This window comes from Dasypus novemcinctus, chromosome 23, assembly GCF_030445035.2.
Source record: "Dasypus novemcinctus isolate mDasNov1 chromosome 23, mDasNov1.1.hap2, whole genome shotgun sequence".
NCBI classification, from domain to species: domain Eukaryota; kingdom Metazoa; phylum Chordata; class Mammalia; order Cingulata; family Dasypodidae; genus Dasypus; species Dasypus novemcinctus.
In genome coordinates, this window is record NC_080695.1 from 36,514,611 (window position 1) to 36,534,287 (window position 19,677).

At 37.0% G+C, this 19,677-nt stretch overlaps 1 protein-coding gene across 13 annotated transcripts in view; it reads right to left on the reverse strand.

Moving 5' to 3' along the window:
* TNRC6A (trinucleotide repeat containing adaptor 6A) overlaps positions 1-19,677 on the reverse strand; it is a 110,439-nt gene that overhangs the window by 24,098 nt on the left and 66,664 nt on the right. For 5 of the 13 annotated variants that reach the window (XM_058286265.2, XM_058286256.2, XM_058286259.2 and 2 more), the window contains 13 exons: positions 16,655-19,234; positions 15,186-15,362; positions 14,177-14,352; positions 12,976-13,008; positions 11,404-11,484; positions 11,008-11,059; positions 7,967-8,109; positions 7,424-7,570; positions 7,114-7,251; positions 6,636-6,764; positions 5,687-5,764; positions 5,190-5,400; positions 3,269-3,400 (listed from right to left, as the gene is read on the reverse strand). In XM_058286265.2, coding sequence (XP_058142248.1) covers positions 3,269-3,400; positions 5,190-5,400; positions 5,687-5,764; positions 6,636-6,764; positions 7,114-7,251; positions 7,424-7,570; positions 7,967-8,109; positions 11,008-11,059; positions 11,404-11,484; positions 12,976-13,008; positions 14,177-14,352; positions 15,186-15,362; positions 16,655-19,234 — 4,077 coding nt within the window. The remainder of the gene's footprint in view (positions 1-3,268; positions 3,401-5,189; positions 5,401-5,686; positions 5,765-6,635; positions 6,765-7,113; positions 7,252-7,423; positions 7,571-7,966; positions 8,110-11,007; positions 11,060-11,403; positions 11,485-12,975; positions 13,009-14,176; positions 14,353-15,185; positions 15,363-16,654; positions 19,235-19,677) is intronic. The other 8 variants (XM_058286266.2, XM_058286262.2, XM_071211241.1 and 5 more) reach the window with 6 other exon arrangements.

Sequence of the window (19,677 nt, forward strand, 5' to 3'; positions counted from 1 at the left end):
ATACCTAAAAGATTTTAAAGTAGGGAGTTGAACAAATATTTGCACATTGATATTCATAATGGCATTATTCACAATTGCCAAAAGATGGAAGCCACCCAGGTGTCCATCAACTGATGAATGGATAAACAAAATGTGGTATTTGCAATAGAATATTATTCAGCCATAAAAAGGTCTTATTGATATGAAATACATACAATTTGAATAAGCAAACACACAGAGAGTTAGAATCTAGAATATTTGTTAACAGGGGCTGGGCTGGGGGTAGCGGATGGGGAGTTAATGCTTAAATCTTCAGAATTTCCATTTAGGTTGATTGTAAAGTTTTAGAAATGGATAGTGCTGATGTTAGCATATTACTGTATGTGTAATGAACAAAAGTGAATTATGTATGTGATTGTGGTTAAAAGAGGAAATTTTAGGTCATATATATATTAATAAAATATACATTAGAAGATAAAACATAGGACTGTATAAAAGTGAATCCTATTGTAAATGATGGACTGTAATTAAATAGTACAAATATAAATATGTTCAGGAATTGTAACAAATATACCACACAAATAAAGATGTTACTAATAGGGTGGTATATGGGGGAAAATACACCTAATGTAAACTACGTACTGTATTTAATAAAACCATTTTAATATTTTCATCAATTGTAACAAAGGTACCACACTAATGCAAAGTGGCAACAGTATGGGGCATATGGGAACACTGTAGTTTTTACATGATTTTTCTGTTAATCTATAATTTCTCTAATTCAAAAAAGATTTTAAAAAAAGTACAAGAGTGAAGAAAGAATGTAAGCAACCAAACAGAAGAATTCCCATAGAAGTTCTTGATTTTGAGGGAGATAAAATAAAAGCCTGGACATATTAAGATAATATCCATCAAAGGAGAATCATTAGCCTTGGATTGGTTATGATTAGTGACAAAGCCCGCTAAAGTGAAGAAAATGTGAACATTCGCTTGTGGAAGCAAATAAAAACAAATAATTTGAATTAATAGAAAAATAATTTTAAAGAAAAACAGAATGACAAATGAAACAATTTCAGGACATCAAATTAAATAAAGAATAGTAGGAACCTAGATTGAAGAATAAACCTCAGTATCCATCTTCTTTATTCTGAAGTCTAGTACATTATGAGAATATATTTATTAGAATGCTCTCTATACAATAAGCACAGCTACTGTTTAAGAAAATTTAAAAATACTCTGCTCATATTCCAGATTTGTATAAAACAAAGTTTATGCAACAAAAGGCAAACTATAAAGAACCATAACAATAAATATAAACCAACCAATAACTTAATTAATTGAATTGAATTGTAAAACAAACTTCAATTCTCTGGACAATTCTATGATATATCATTTCCATTTTATAGATGTAAACACTGATGCTTAACAAATTACAGAACTGGGACTGAATTCCATGTGTGCTTAACTTCAAACCTTATGCCCCAAGGTATGATATTCACTTCATTTACAAGATGCATAAAACATACCAGTATAAGAATATTAAGCACTAGAGAATATATGAAAAATACTACAACAGCAGTGAATGAGAGGGAACAGTTCATTTTTTTACCAAGACACTGACAGACAGCAACACAGACATGAAAAAAAATCACTTTAACCTGAGAAGACAGAAAAGCATTTGGTAGAAAAATTTTCTGGGTCTCCACATCATACCTCTTAAGTCATCCTTTTCCACGTTTCTTAAATACTAGGGGCTATAGGATTCTGTTCTTGTTTCTTCTGTACACTCACTCTTCCTCTGGGCAACCTAACCGGTCACCTGGGCTTCAACATTCTAAGTACCACATCCTCATGTGGCCCAGATTTTTCTCCTGAGTGCTAGACTTTTATTTCTAATTTCTAATGCCAGTTTTCCACATTAAACCATCCCCAAATACTACTACAAGTCTAAGACCAATTCATTATCTATTGCACAAAGCCTGCATCGATCCTGCATTTATTCCATCATTTACTGTACTATTCATTTTCCATTCAGTTAGCAAATGTTCACTGAATGCTGCAATGTGCTAAATGGGACTACAAAGTAAAACAAAATGTGGTCACTGTTCTCAAGCATATGGGCCTGTGATGGAGACAGGTCTACATAAATAGTTATACAAGTTAGATATATAAAAGGCTTTATGGGAGAAAAGACCTTGATGGATGCCTTCTTGTAAATGACTCAAGCTCAGTCTTAAAGTCAAGATGAGAACCAAAGGAGCCGAAGACACAGGGAGGCACATAAGTAACCATATATATGCTGAATAACGAATAAGTTTAGTTATCAAGCCTTAAGTTTAAAATTATCTTCCATGCACTCCTTCTCACATTTGCTGCCCACTTTTATCTCCCTCCTAGACTTCATTAAGTCTTACGTGCCTCTAGAGATCAAGCACTTTCACATGGCAGAAATTTTTCATGATTTGCTCCATAACTACCATTCCAACTTCACTTTCCTCTATTCTCTCATTAGTACCTTTCTTTACCTTTAGACATTCCCAAATACACTCAACTGAACTCATCAAGATTTGCTTTCTTTGTACTTTTCATATGCCATTCTCTCTTGGTTGTTCTTCCCCTAGTTTATTTCATAAACCTGAAAATTCAGTCCAAGATGAAATGAATGCCTAACCCACAGTTAGGCATTCCTGACTCAATGCTCCAATGGTACTTTGTATTATTATCCTATCTGTACTGTTATACATATTAACAATAATCATACTTATTACATTGTACTAAGGCTGTTTTTATGTTTACTTTTGCTACCAATGAGCTCTTACAGGACAAGTGTTTTTTGCTTACATACACATGGCAAAAAGCATCTATGTATGTATATACGTACTCATTTTAGGTGGATGTATTCCAGTCCTATATTTCATTAACATTTGCTAGGTAAATGGATAATACTAAATAAGATGAAAATGAAATTTTACTGCTGTGAAAATAATTGTGAAGTGATATAGCTTATATAAAGCAAAAAAATACATAAAGAAAAATATGTCAATATACAAGAAATTGGTATTATGGTAGAAATTTTAATTCCCTAAAAACATATTACAGATTAATTTGAGTAAATATTAATAAACAGAACAATTTAATCAACTAGAAAAAAACCTAAATGACCACCCAAAGGAGAGCAATTTCTAAGAGAATCTGGCTTCGAAAATACATATTTAAAATAAAATAAGGGGCCTAAGGTTAATATACTCCAGGAATTTTTTAAAGCAAAACGTAAGACTGTATTTTATACCATATTTGCTGGAGTTCTGATCCAAAGATGTGTTCACAGAAATGCTGTCCACTGTAGTCCACTTCCTTAGTCTTGACTGTGGCTCTTTAATACTGTTCATATCCATATTTACATTCAAGTTTGAGTTCAAGCCTTAAAAATATATAAATAGAATCTTATAGCACATCTTTCTTCTGGGTCTACAACTTCTGTTTTCTAGAAAAACATACGTAAGTAATCTAATATTTTCAATCGTGCCTAATGGTTCTTAACAATGGTCCTTCCTGCAAATGTGGCACAGCTAAATAACAGATATTTAATCTTAGACAAAGTGGTCAGAAAACTAATTAAGCCAGTGTTTCTTAAACTGTAACCCAGGGACCATCAAAACCAGAATCAAATGACATACTTGTTAACAAACGGAGACTTTCCACCTGGAGCCAGAATATTTACCACAATCCCAGGTGATTCTTACAGACATCAAGTTTTAGAAATTTTAAATGGTTTTAAATTCTTGGCTCTGATGAGGATACATGGGATATAAGGTTTTTCAGATTTAAAAACTTTAATATACAAATTCTCCAACGTCACCCCCATTTTTGGAGAAAGCCTTCAAATGTCCTGCTTTCTGCACCCATCAATTAGACCAAGGATCAGCAAACTTTTTTTGGTAAAGAGCCAGACAGTATCTTAGGCTTGGCAAGCCATATGATCTCTGCTGCAACCACACAACTCTGCCATAACAGCATGAAAGCAGCCACAGACAATTCATAAACAAATGGGTGTGGCTGTGTGTCAAATAAAAATTTTACAAATTTGGCAGAGGGCCAAGTTTGGCCAACAGGCTGTAGTTTGCTGATGTTTAATTTAGAAAACTATACTGATGTTTGTATGGGTTAAGCATACTTTTTTAATGAGGAAGAATCATCTCCAGCTGAAAAGACAGCCAGGATAGGGAATTTAGAAACCTACCTTTCCAATGGCTTCATTTATATGTCAAGTGTGTAGACACAAACAGAGTCATTATGCACTCCCTTTCTCTGGTAATACTCAAATCTATTACTGTCTTTGGGTATTCTTTTACCACCAGACTTGATGTCTCTAGAATTACCTGGTTGCCACCAAATAGCTTCCTATCACCAGCAGTAACTTAGAAGGAAGTTGATTCTGTAAAGTGTTACAAAACCACTAAGAATCCCCAGGGCTCAAAGTACAACTTATGTCCTAGCTGAAAGTCCATGGCAATATGAGGAACAGCCAAACCATGTATTATATTAGCTCAGCCACAGTGAAGGAGTAGCAGAAGCAACAACAGGCACCAACCTCTGCCCACAACCCAGAATATAGTTAGTTAGGCTAGCAACTAACAATGCTAGTTAATAGGAAACCATTATAGGGGAAGAGAAAGAAAACGTAAAAAGGGAGAGGATAGGCTATTGCATATGTGATTAAGGCAATCCTCTCACCTCCATTTTCTTATTTATTCCACTCATTTCTATTTGCCTAAAGTCTTAAAATATGTGATAATTATTTGCAATAATTAAATTTCCAGGTGTTGAAAAGTACAAACGTGACCTTTCTAATTGCTTCCCTAAAGCATCACTGCTCAATTTCTCCAGTGTGCTGCTTCTAAACAACAATTTCAGCATTCCTCTCCCCCTCATATCCTACAATTAAGACATATGGGTCTTAAAAAGAAATGTTTCCTTTACTTTAACCCATTTTAAGCATGGAATTTTTGAAATAGTACAATTTTCTTAAAGCATGATGGGCTAAACCTAGAAAAGGGTTATAATGACTCTCAGTGAGGGAATAGCTTTAAAAAAAAATTAATATAACTTTCACACTTTCACAAGGGAATTAGAGCCAAAAGGTGAGCGAGAAGGATGCACATTTGTGATGCCCAAGCATCAACTGATGCTTTGACCAAGGAGAAACCCACCTATAGGGAAGTTGCTGAAAGCATTTATTGGTGATGGCCCTTTTTGCAACTCAGGTGTAGTGTGGGGCATGACATTTTCAAGGAAAGATTTCATGGCTGGTTGATGGAGTGACTGCTGCTGAGATGGCGGAGTCTGTTGCTTCACCAACAGGTTTGGATCAAGTTGACGAGACTGTTGCATCATTTGCTGCTGCACACTAAGAGGTCGGCCCTTAAACAACAAAATGATTGGGAAAGATTGTGGAAATAAGTTTTTCAGATACCCACCTATTCCTCTTCACTTCTGAAGTCACTTCCTTCTTAGAAGGTAGAACAAATTACATTATACCAGTTAATATGATTTCTAGACAAAGAGCAGACTTCATAAACAACATAATTATATCCTAATTAAATTCTATTTTAATAAAGACATTTCTAGTGCCTTATAATAATAGAATTGATATGAATTGAGTTTATTAAAAGAAGACTAGCATAGTAAATGGAAGGATCTAATCTACCTGTTGGTCTTGCTGCTGCCGGTTACCAGAAGGCACGCTTCTCTGACTCTGCGCCCTTTGCTGTTGCGCTAACAATCGCTGGAGGAAAGATTGCAAGGATGCTGTCATTATCATGTGGTTATATTTTAGGATGCATCATACTGATTATGGCTTGATCTGGCCAATGCTAACGTCTCCTGCCTCACTGCTCTGCCTTGGACTCTCTGGCCTTTATCCATTCTGCTGAAATCCAGTCTCTTATTAAATGTAAACTTTCACTTCATTTTCCTGAGCACCCTATCCCCACCACCCCAGATTTGGCTGGCTTTCTCTCATAGTATTATGTACTTCTTTGAAACACTCCTCATACATGTTCACCGTCTGTCCTCTTTGACAACGTAAGCTCCATGATGGCCCAACCATACTTGTCTTGTTTCCTGTACGGTCTAGATTTTAGCACACAGTGCTCAGCTGCCTTTACTTATGCCCTCAGAGTCCTTACTGCACCAGTCCACTCTCATCTGCTCCTGGGAAACCGTGGTGGAAATAGCTTGTGCTTTGGATGTAAGGTTTAAGAAACCACTGCCTACCACAAGATCTTGAAGATGTTTCCTTACATTTTCTTCTAGGAGTTTTATTGTTACAGCTTTTATATTTAGGTCTTTGATCCGTTTTGAGTTAATTTTTGTATAAACTTTGAGATAGGGGTCTTCCTTCTTTCTTTTAGATATGGATATCCAGTTCTCCCATCACCACTTATTGAATAGACTGTTCTGGCCCAGTTGGGTGGGCTTGACAGCTTGTCAAAAATCACTTTACCATAAATTTGAAGATATATTTCTGAACACTCAATTCTATGTATTAAATTTGAATAATACCTAACACTTTTTTAAAAATTTGAGAATTATTCAATAATTTTTTAAAAAGTAGATAATAAATTTGTTATGAATAAGGCCATTTTTCTACTTACCTGTAATTGGGAAATCTGAGAAAGCTGGTTTAACTGGGATAGCTGGTTCAGCATGGCTACCTGTTGAGGGCCAAAGAACGGATTCAGGCCACTGTTGTTTGGTGCATACTTCAGCAATGAAACTGGAACCTTAGAATCACAGTGATAAATTAATAGTTGATAAAATAACTCAAATTAGGTAAATGTATTGTGTATTTTAAACTACTAATAGAGCCATTAAATTTGTGGACTATTTATTGGGGCGGTTATAGTCTTTCGTATTTGTCTTTGTTTTACTTGTTTATTGTACACATAGATAAGAACTGACAGAAGATCAATCTTAAACCAGTCAGTTTTACTTTCCTATAGTACTTCTCAATCTAAGAAATTTTATGGAAGAAAGTGGTAAATTTTAGATTTAAAATATCCTTGACTGATTACAAAATACACAAGGTCTTTTTCCAGGTATATAGAAAAGGATATATAGGAACATATCTACCTGAGGGGAGAGTAATGGAGGAGGCACTTGAGCACGGAGATTAGGCTGAGATGAACTAAGAGGTTGTGCTGGAGGCTGCTGCATGCCCCGGGGTTGTGCTGCTGTGTTTCCAACACCAAACATATTGGGATTGCCATTCTAAAAACAAACAAGCAAACAAAAAACACAACCCAGTGGGAAACACAACCCAGGGAAAAGCATCTTGTTACCAAATTGTACATATGATTTCTACACAGTAACTACACATAGGAGATCTTAAAACTTAAACAAATCATTCAACAGAGAGCCTAAAATATACATGTAGACTTACCTGTCTAACAGAATTCAAGTTTTGCATACCCAGCCCTGCTATGGAGCCAAGGGCCTGGTTAGGTAGTGCACTATTTGAAGGGGGAAGCTTCATGCTTTGACTGGACATAAACTGCATGTTTTGGGATTCATCTGCTACAATGCCATCCTGATTGGACAGACAGAAAGATGTGCAACACCAGCCAAGCAAGCAAGTGGAAGGAAGAAATCATTTCAGGAACAGAAGAGAAGTCACATGACATTCCAGCATCAACAGGAAACAAGTAGAAAACAAAGAGATCAGATTAGTGTTAATTCTGGAGTACATAAAAAGAACCAAATATATTTTATGGGATTAAGAAGAAAATATAATGCAATCCCTAGGCTAAAGTGAGACAACAGAACAATGAACTACAGATCCAATAAAAGGATTGTATACCGAATTATAACCCTATATTATATAAAATGTCTAAAATATTAATGTGAAAATTATGCTATTAAGTTTATTGTCATTATTATTATTATCAGCCACTGGGGTGGGAAAAAACACAAACATATATCTTACCTTATCAAAATAAGGACTGCGTTCCATGGAAGACTCTTTGGAAATCTGAGGCCGAGAACCAGGGCCTTTCCCGACCGTTCGATTGTAATCACCAATATTTAGGCTATGTTTATCTATTTCCATTCGTTTGTCTTGTAACATTCCTAAAAAATCAGGGGACAACATGGTTGAGCAGGAAGGTATGCAACTTAATTGGTTTCAGGTAAATTTACAACAGAAAGGAAAATATTCACTTTCCAAATGGAAATGACTTTTGCATTAACAAGGAAAGTAAAAAAAAAAAAGGCACCTATACTTCAAAAATCCGATACTATTGTTTTATTGAAGCAATGAACTTGAAAACAAACTAATAAACGCAGTGGCCAATAACATCATTTTTAAAAGACTAGTTGAGTAACGTAACTGAAGGCATCTTTAGTCAACTGAATCTGCTTAATTTTATAATAAGAAGTTTCTATTAAGAAGAAACAAATATAGTAACAAGGACACACCATGATAAACCAACATTTACTAAATGTTTACTAAGTGCAAGGAGCTATTCTAATTGCTTTATGTATACTAACTAATTTAATGTGTTTAACTCTATTATCATGCTCATTTAACAGATGGGAAACTAGAGACGAGAGGTTGGTATCTTCCTCTCTCCTGATGCCTTGCTCTGTTGATTACTCTCCTAGTTCTGATTTCTGCTCTGCAGTAAATATCTCCTTTCTTGGAAACACCCCTCCCTGAAAAATCTTCTTTGCTTCAATACAGGCAGCCCCCAAGCCACCATTCTAGTTCAAAATTTCCTTTCTAAGTGGACAGTCCCCTCTGCCTCCACATATGACCATTTTTCTGGATTCTTTTCTTCTCACCACCACCAAACCCATTTCCTTTATTTCTTCAATGTTAGGATATACCAAGAGAAACTCAATCTCAGTCCTTTAACTATCTGTCTATAAACTCACTGCCCTTAAAGTATTTCTTCATTATCAAGGTGTCAAGTCACCTCCAACCAAGTGATCCTCAAATACAAACAACTAGCTTTGACTTCACTACTAGCTATAACAACAAAAAGGCAGAACTGAGGGCTAAGACCTTTCAGGAATGAAGGTTTGGGTCATTCCCAGCTAAAGAGTGACTGATGGTTGGGGGTGTGAGTATGTAATGGGGAGTGAAAGAAAGAAGTCAAAGATACCAATGATAGCCTATGATAGCTTGCAAAAATGAGGACAATAGTAGCTTTGGTTTTTTTTCTATTACCTATTATGGATATGTATTTGTTTGTTTAGTCTCATTATTTTCTTCTCACTTTTTTTTTTAAATATACAAAGTGTTGAAAGTTTATGTTACAAATTCGTCTTTAGGTAACAGAGTGTGGCTGAATTTGAGGGGTAATAAATACAGCCATTGATGGTTATAATAAATCTTGGGACTGCGAATCTCCTTATTTTGGGGAGAGGGTGAAAGCTTACTCACTTAGGCTCTATCTTATTAGATAGAAATACAGAGCTGTTTTGCCACTGTGCCAGAGTTTAATGTGTGCAGAAGAATTTAGATGATTTAGCAATATTAGTTCCCAAGAGAGTAAATGCTTCCACCAGGAGTCAAAGCAATTGTTTTGAGTGGAAATTTGTTGGTTAAAGGGGGTAGACTGTGCCAGTTACTGATTTATTGCCTTAGCTCCAAATTCACACTTTTTGACTGCTCTATAAACATGGATTTGGATCTTTTAAACAGTTTTTCCATTGCCAGGGGCCACTGAAGCTTTCTAAGTAGAGGGCACTGGAGGCTCTTTCATCATCAGGTATCTATAATGCTCACCTCACCCAGTGTACACTGGCAACCCCATCTGCCAGTTTTATAGCAGTCCCTCCAGTGAAAAATCTCCTCCTGAACAGCTTCATGGGTATGGTAAGAGGATGGATTTCTTATAATTACACCAGAGTGGCACCAAGTGACTTCTCTGCCATGCAGTGAGCCAGGGCCATGCCTGGAAGTCCAGGGGGTTGGGAAAGAAGAGGGAATGGAGTACTCTTCCTTAGGTGCTATATCTCAGTCCTAGCATTACTGACCTCTCCTATCTGCTATTCATACATTCTTTAGTGTTCTCTTCTTACTTGCCAAACCTTCATTATTCTAATTTCTTGTTAAAGCTAATAAATCTCTATATTTTTATTAAACTTTCCCTATTCAAATTAATGTGTAATTTCTCTTTCTTGATTGGACCCAAGCCATAAAATAACACTACCATCTACTAAATTGCCCAGGAAAGAAAGTTAGAGTCTTATTTTATAGAGGAACTCCCTCATCCTCTATAAGAAAGTGTTTTAAACTAGTTATCAAGTTGGACTGATTCCAATTCCTATATCTCCAGTCAAATATGTTTCTCCCATCAACTGTCTTAGTTGGGAACTTGAAATTTCTTCCTGGCTATTACAACAAATCTCTATCTCGTCTTGCTATCTTTAACTACTATGTTTTCTGCTGCCAATGCTTTCCATTCTAAGATATTTTCAATCTATAGCCAAGATATCTTTCTGAAACATAAAGCCAAATTACACTATTCTCCTGATTAAAATTCTTTAATGTCTCATTACCTTTAGAATGAAGTTTAAAACCCTAAGTTCAAAAAAAAAAAAAAATAAAACCCTAAGTTCCTCATGATTTAGCACTTACCTAGTTTTCTTAGCCTCTTCAATTGTCTTTTACAATCACATTTCCCTCACCCTACTTTGTATTATTTTGTCCCATGACATGGAACTACTTCAATTTTCCCAATATGGTTTTATATGTATCTGTCACTTTTCTGGGCCTTTGTACACACTGATCCCTGACATGAATATATTTAAAGTAATCAGACTAATAACACCACCAACTTAGATCTGCAGTGATTTTCAATTTAAAGGCACATCAACTAATTTAATTACAGCATTTTAACGTAGGATGGAGAGCATAGGAATCTTGGTCTGGGTCAGTGTTCTTTTAGTAGAAGCAAGTTACTAACGTGCTTATTCATCAATGATGATTATATATTCAAAACGAATTTATCATCTTACCTCCAGAAAGGTCCATCTTATTGCTCTGTACATTTTCTTCTGGTGAGTCTCTCTGAAGTGAAAAAAAACATACCTTAATTTATTAATGAAACCAAATTTTAAAATGAAGAATTTCATTTTATTTTTCAATTTCAAGTGGACCATACAGCTTCGTTTTTCACTGCCAAATGTAATAAAAGATATTTTTATTAAATTTGTGTTCAATACTTTCAGTTATAGAAGTTAAAGCTCATAAAAATAAGGAAGGCTTGAAGGCCAATTTTATGCTAACTTGGAAGAACATTCACAAGGACTCAAAGATGCAAAATAATTTAAGAAAATAAAAACCAAAAGTCAGGGAAAATGCACAGACTACCATTAAAGGGAGGGGGGAGGCTGCTGGGAAACCATACTTACCGAAAAACTGATATTTGAAAACTGTTTAACAAATGGATTTATCCATGTTTCTTCTTGTTTGTTTCCACCTTTCATCATTCCCTTTGTAAAAATAAGAGAGTAGAAAAGATGCCATGGCCATCTCTATTTATCTGAGTATAGTGACGGATTAATAAAACTTCAAGACACTTCCCAATTCTCATTTTTAGCCAATAATTTCTCCTCCAACCAACTTTAATCAGAGTTAACAATTAAAAATCATCTTATTTAATTTTCAACTTCCTTTGCTCCAGTCCTCTGGTATAGCTGTAATGTATAGAGAAATCTCTAAAGGCAAGCAGTCAGAAGGAAAAGACAGGAACAAGGGCCTGGATGACCCATAAAAAGAAAAAAAGGGCCTCTGAATCATGGAGAACTGATTAATTTACAAGTGGACTGTGTTTTAAAGATTAATTATAATTTGGATTTTTGGAATTTTTACACAAAAACAAAGTAAAAATTGTTCAGATTAATCCAAAGAAAACAATTTAACCCATAACTTAATCATGCTATATGGACTATAGTAAAAAACCACTAGGTATTTTTACATGAAAATTATTTTAAAATTTCAATTTATGTTGACAAGAATACAATATCTCCAGCAGAAATGACATTGATACCTGAGTTGAGAGAATGAAGGGCCTTGATTAATCTGGTGGATAGGGATGCTTAGGAGCCACAGAGACCAAGGTCTAATTTATGTGAAGCTCCCAGGACCATTCTCAGTCATTGGCCTTAACTTTCCTTTCCCACTGTTACTATCTGTTCCTTCTGACTGTAGAACAGAACACAGCCTCATAATTTCCCCGCTAAATGCATATCTCTGAAGCAAGCACCTAACCCTTTCCAATGTTTCTGAAGACATCTTTGATTCCTTTTCCACTTTTATTCCCACCCCTATGTTTAACTGGTTACCAAGTTCTTTTGTCCCTACAACTCTGAAATGTCCCTCAAATTAGTCCCTTCCACTGTACATCCATTTTTGTTCCCCAATTCAGGCCCTTATTTCTAACTTGAATTAATGCAGAAGCTTCCTAATTAAGATTCCTAACTATGGTTTCTCCTCTGCTCTAACATATTTTTCATACTATCATTGGTTAGCTTTCTTTAAATTTTAAAAACAAACGGTATTCTTCTGCTACTCAATTTCAATGGCTCCATATTTTACATAAAATAAAGTACAAATTCTCTGGCATGGCATTGAAGACACTTTATAATCTGTCCTTAATCTAACTATAGAGCCAGATTTCTTGTCACTTCTTTCTAGAAATTCTACATTTTAGTTATGTTGGGCTACTGACTATTTCCTTAACTCATCCCACCCTCAGGCATCTTCCAAATTCAATTTGACACTCTTATGATGCTCTCTTAATGCCCCATGCTAGATTATGAGCTCCTTGAAGGTATAGCTCATATCTTAGTGGTTTTTTTTTCCAATCCCCAGCACCAAGCACAGTACCTGGCACACAGCAGAGGCTAAATAAATGTTTGCAGTTGCTTTCTAAAGACTTTTACTAGTAGAAACAAAGGAGAAAGAGTAAAAAGGCTACACACCCTTTCCCTTCTCCTTTTTTTGCCACTCAGACCCTGTAAGGAAAGACAAAGTCACAAAACAGCATGGTCCAGTGGGAAGAACACAGGGTTTAGAATCGGAAGACCTAAACTTAAGTTCTTGCTCTCTCACTTACTAGCTATTCAACTTGGGCAAGTCACCACCACTTTTAGTCTGAAATTCCTCATTGGTAACCTATCTCAGAATGTTATAAGGATCACATGATTTATGTAAAATATGAAAAATCACTTTAGAAGCTGTAAGGTGAGGCAAGAGGCAAATTCAGCCAAATGAAAAATAAAAAGATGAAAATGATAGGTCCTAGACTTAGAATCCCAGGAGTAAAAGGGGTAGTCAGCTAATCCAGCAACCCACTGGATATATGACGTCTGAGGTTCCTCAAAATGTAATAGTATTCAAACAGGATGGGGAGGGATGTATCAGAATCACCTGGAGGATTGGGAAAATATTTTTAATAAGAAAAAAAGTCCTCAGGAGAATCTGACACCAGCTGCCAACACCTCCTGAGTGCCAGTGCTATAAATCAGGGGTTCCCAAACCTGGCTGTGCATCAGAGGCATTTGGGGAGCTTGTTTAGGACAAGAGGCCATGTCCAATTTTCAAAACTTCAGTTGACTTAGAGTATAGGAAGCTGTAAAACAAATGCCACGATTCTGATATACAGCCAGGTTTTGGAATAAGATTTGTCCATATATAAAAGCAATATCAAGTTCAGCCCATACTAGGGATTTCTGTCACAGAACCTTTGAGATGGGAAAGAGATAAAGATGGGAAAAGGATAAAGAAGATGCTGGCTGAGTAAAAGTGAGGTTAGGGACTCCATGTGAGGAGATGGAATGGGAAATGAATTGGCAGTGGGATGGAAAGAGTCAACATGGAGATTTGCCCTTCTCTTCAGCCTCACCACTGCAGACACCACTCTGGGGTGAGGGGTTGTCCCAGGCAGCATTGGTAGAGGGGGAGGAGGAGAGAAATCCCAAGCTGTAGCAGTGGGGAGAAAGGAAGTTCCTGTGGTCTTATATTTTTTTTCTAGGTGGCTGCCCATACAAGAGGATATACCTAATTTGGGGACTGCCTGGACTGGACTGATTGCCATAAATGGGCAGAAAGAATATTAAAAATCTGTGGGTAAACTACCTTTGGAATTTAAAATTTCAAGGGCTTTGCCCTTGAAATGTTTACCTTCGATGACATTTTCTTTGTATATGGTGGCCAATTTAAAGATGAATTAAGCTCTTGAGATGAATTACTATTCCACATTCCAATCTCTACATCCTCTTCCTCTTCCCAGCCAGTGGGGCGATTTCCAGGCAATGGCATATCATCACCACACCAGCCATCTTGCATAGATTTTGGCCCTGTTTTTGGATTTATGATACAAAAGGAAACATACTTTAATAAAACAATTATTTCTAGGTAACAAGGATATTTAAAAACCTCACTTTTATTTCCTTTTCCAAACCTGCATGTATAATTAAAAATTAAAAGTTTTACATAAAAGTTAAAAGTTCCATTAAACAATAATTTATGTTCACTTAAAAATCCAATGAGTCAGAGGCATTTCTAAACTGGACAATGGTGGCACACTTGTTCCTATCAACATAACATGCCACATAATGACAAATAAGGCAAAGGGGATGGAAGAAATTTAAAAGAATTCATGTTGATACATATTTTCAAGGAAAATAGCCAGAGTATTGGAAGTCACAAGCAGAAAGCCCCTTACCTCCATACCCAAACTACAGAGCCCATGGGATAGTGACAATGTTGATATGAGTATCAGAATCCTTTCTGAACTAAGTCTAATTTTTGGTATAATTCTGAGGAAAATTATCAGAATGTGAGCCAGATAGTCTGATACATGTTCTCATGGCTATGCTATTTGGATTCTCAAGCTGGGTGGTATGAAAATTACTAGATATTTTCTGGATAATTTATCGACATATAATTAGATCTAGTGAAGTACATACAAATCATTGAGACTTCCAAGAAAAATGACAAAATATAGGGAAATTCAGAAAGATAAAAGCAAACAATACTACAAAACTTTAAAAAGTCAAATACTGAACATCATCTAGTATGTTATAATAAGGATACACTAATGATTTAAACAACATTCAATTATTTAATTATAGTCAAAGAGTGATCACCACTGCTTCAAAATAGCTACTAAGGCTTATCAATAACTTACCAGATTTGCTTAAAGCTTGTGGACCAACAGAGCTGGAACCCCATGTGGATGTGTTAGATGTTGCAACAATGGGTTCGCCCCAGCTGGGACCACTGTCTATGGGCTTACCCCATGCTGAAGTACCATTATCCACAGTTGTGGCTGGAGTAGAAGGCTCCCCCCAGGGCTCACCCCAGCCTTTAAAAAGTGTGGGAAAAGAAGTCATCAGCATTTGGTAGTACGGTACAGTGGAATACTGGAAACAAAGAATACTTAGAGAATCAAGGATGAATAACATGTTTATATATGCAATAATGTTGTGATAGGTAAAAATGATGGCATCTGTTTTATAAAGTCAACTCATGATTTCCCATTATTATAATTTGGTGTGAATTTTTTTTCCACCTCTTCTTTCATAAATCCTAAGCATTCAGCAGATTCCCTTAAATAACCTTAATTATGGTAAATCATCCTCCTTTGAGGATGAGTTTAATTCCTGGAAACAGCCAAATCTGGTAAATTAAAGTAAGTGATCAAGGTGGCTTAATTGTGCATACATGTATGTATGAAATTTTAACCATAAATACAATCTTTCACCATCACTGTACTGGAAAAATAATTAACTACAAGACTATTAATGGACAAGCATCCTACTTTTACACATGCTGGTCAATGCTTCTTAAAGATCTAAAGTATCAGGGTGACCAAAGCTAAGAAAATCAAAGCCGTATATATACATATATATAAAATATATATTTAAAAACAACCAAAACAAACTTCCCCTAAGATATATACCCATTCCTTCTAAGAAACAAAGCTAAATTAATAAAGGAAACTATATTTGGGTTCGATATATATATACACAAAAAGATTAGTTCAGAAAACATTCCTATCTCTATGTCCAATGAGATCATTGTTCAATAAAACCTCCATTAACAAAGGCAAAGCATTCCAATGTCACTCAGAGGAAATGTCATTGTCAAGATAATTTGCCTAGAAAGGAATTAGTTCTTGTTATGAGAGGAAAGTGGGAGTACAGTAGAAAGATATAAACAAATGTTTTAAGTACACACTAACTAGCAGACTTGGATTTCATGCCTACTTAAATAAATACTTTCTAAAGACAAATACAGCACTTATAATAAAACCAAAGAGTATGGGTCTGACTCAGAAGATCTGAGAAATACGTACAGCATTTCCACTTGACACCAATTTTCTGATCCTGCTTTCTGCAGTATTCCAAATGAGAACGAAGTATGTAGGATTCACAACCAATATTGCAAAAGGTGGAGCTCGGTTACCTGACGGTAAACAATTTCCCTATAGTTTTCCTCAAGGTTCTTCAAAATGACAATAAAAAGGGTCTGTACGTATATTCAAATATTTCACTACACAGATCTTATAATAACAGTAAATTGAAACAAGGCTTCCTTTGAGAATATTGTTAAGTATTTTGTAATACCATTTGACTCCATAAAATTAAAACTTACCAGAGCCATTGCTTGCCTCTTTGTTTGAGATGGCACTTGCAGATGGTAGCAGCTGATGTACCTGTGCTTGCTGGTCTGAACGGCTGCTGCTGTTTGGGACGTTTTTATTCCACATGTTCACATTTTTGTAATTGTATTTGCTTGGATCTCCCCAAGCTGAAGTTCCATCATCAATCTCCATTTTGCGCCGTATGGATTCTGGGGATGGCTCCTCCCAGCCTGTGGGTTCTTCTTCTTTTGTTGGGGCTGGTATAGGTCCCCCCAGCCATCCTGTACCAGGAGATTTGCTTGTAGCTGGTGAGATTCCCCATGACCCAACAACATCTTGTTGTTTGTTCCAGTCTGGAGAACTGACTGGTTTTGATGAATCTCCCCAACCTAGAGACTGATTAGACTTTGGAGGGTCTCCCCATCCCTGGGAAGGATTAGGTTTAGAAGATTCATCCCATCCTGATGAATTATTTGGATTTATGTTATTTCCCCAAGTAAAAGAACTAGTTTTACCAAGTTCATTCCAACCAGAAACGGACCTGTCACTGTCACTACCTCCTGAGCTGGACTTCTTATTAGCCTCACCCCAATGGTTGCTCCTTGAAGTTTCTCCCCAGTTATCACTGGCAGAAATGGACCATCCTTGGTTTGATTTTTGTCCATCACTCCATCCCTGTTTGTTCTTTTGCACATCATTCCATGCAGATTTCTCTTCTTTGCAATTCCCCCACTGATTGCTCTTGACCATTCCTGTAGCAGCAGAATCATCTTCCCACCCACCCTGGCAGTTTGAGCCTTTGGAATCTCCCCACCTCAGAGTAGGCTTGGGATCTCCCCACCCCGATACAGATGAGGTATCATTACTATTAGGGCTAGTCTTATCTACACATGCCCCTGAGTTAAAAGTCTGTGTTGCAGAGCTTCCCCAGGCCTCTGTCCCATTGTCAGTCTTTCTTTCCCCTCTAGGTGATGTTTCAGTATCCCAGGCAGTATTCTGCTTTATAGGAGTCTGTCCCCAACCAGAGTTAGATAGGACACGTGGATCTAAGTCAGTTCTGTTTACAATGCTTTGGAGTAATGTGTGCTGATCAATTTTCCTTCTGTCTCTACTCTGACTTTCCCCAGTTACTTTTTCCTCGAGGCGTCCAGTGCTTTCTGTACTACCTTCATTCTCTACTGTACCTCCTGTTTTGGCCCACACACTGTTTTGCTCATTTGTCTGAGATGTGGCAGAACCCTGATCCTCTTCCTCAGTAGACTTCCATCCGTTTGTAAACTTCTTACCATTGCCATTTGTACTGTCACTGGAATGCTGATTGCTAGGCAGTTTGTTCCACTCCACGCTGGGTGTATTAGTGCCAGTGTTTTGTGCAGGGGTTCCCCATCCTCTTCGACTTCCTCCAGAATTTGCACCATTTCCACTTCCCCATGATGCACTCTGGGAATTGGCTGTCCCAGACTCCCACACACTTCCTCCTTTAGTTGTGTTAACTTGAAAGTTAGTGCCCATAGGCCCATTTATGCCAGGCTGCATTAGAGTTGCATTCACAGTGTCACCATTAGCTTGGCCATTAGGGCCTGAAGATTTGTCTCCAGAGTAATTAGAACCATAGGCACCCCATGTAGTACCGTAAGAGCCTCCATTTTTCGACTCTCCATTGCTAAGGTGAGAAATGGAAGTGCCATTCATAACCGATGGAGCCTGTATCTGAGGATGATTCATTGTGCTCACACGCCAGGCCCCTGTATTACTAGGCAGTTCATTATTCTGTACTGAACCGGAGTTTGGTAAACTAGAGGTCATAAAGTTAGTAGTGTTATTTGGTCCAGTCATTTCAGTGGTAATATTCTGAGGTTGACCACTGAATGAAACCTTCTGTGTACCACTTACTTCAGATTCACAAGTTTCCTGAAGACTTCCCCAGGTACCATGGGTAGAAGAACCACCCACTTTAGAGTTAATACTCTGATTGTTGGGCATCTGGCCTATGGTACTGCACTGAATATTGACGCCAGAACTACCACTCCCTACAGGCCCTTTTAGGGCAAGTCCACTGTTCTCTATTACCGGCCAGGCACCATGGTTGCTAGCTGAATTCAAAGTGCTTGGATTTAACCCTCCATTTGATGAAGAACTTACAGTGCCCCAAGCATTCATTCTATTGTTGCTACTTTCTGATTTGCTTTCAGGAGCATCCACAGAGACCTGACATGTGCTTATTATGGCTCCATGGGTAAAACCCCATGGCCCCGTACTACTTCCATGGCCCACATTATTGCTGTTGCTACCAACCACAAACTTGTTTTGGGATCCAAGTCCAGTGCTATTCCTAAGGCCATCTTTTTCACCACCTGTGCTCCCTGAAGCCATGATAGTGATGTTTCTCTCTGTTTCAGAACTGGAGGCAGAATCAGCATCCATACATTCTGAAGCCACCTCTAGATCACTGCCAGAAACCGAGGGCCATGCTTCCTTTTCAGAGTCGTTTACAACAGCATTCTTACAGTTTGTGCTAGAGTCAGTTGTAGAAGACACAGGTCCCCGCTGGGAATTTTCATAATGGGATCCTGAAGTATTGTGGTTTATATCTAGAATAAAGGAGAAGTACAACAATTTATAAAGTATAAGTCATGTGTTCAAAATGACACTAAGAAACAATGACGAATATATTATAAATATGTTTTAACATTTACAGGTGCTATTATGACAGTATGATTACAACAGCTTTAGTTATCTCCTAGTTACCAACTTTCCATATCCAGTAATTACACACAGGTAGGGAATTGTGCTGCTTTGTTCATGGACATTATCCTAAGATCCAGGAACATAATAACAGCTTCTTAACAAATATGTGTTGAAATCATGAATTGTTAACTAATCAGCAAGTAAAAGAATTCTGGAATCAGGACAGTCTGTGTGTTAGTGATGTATTAGCATAATGAAGCAACCCAGGCTCAGAGCCTTGCCATGGGAAAGAAGGGGCTGGGATGTAACAGAAGGGGTAAGGATAAGTGAATAGGCCAAACCTGAA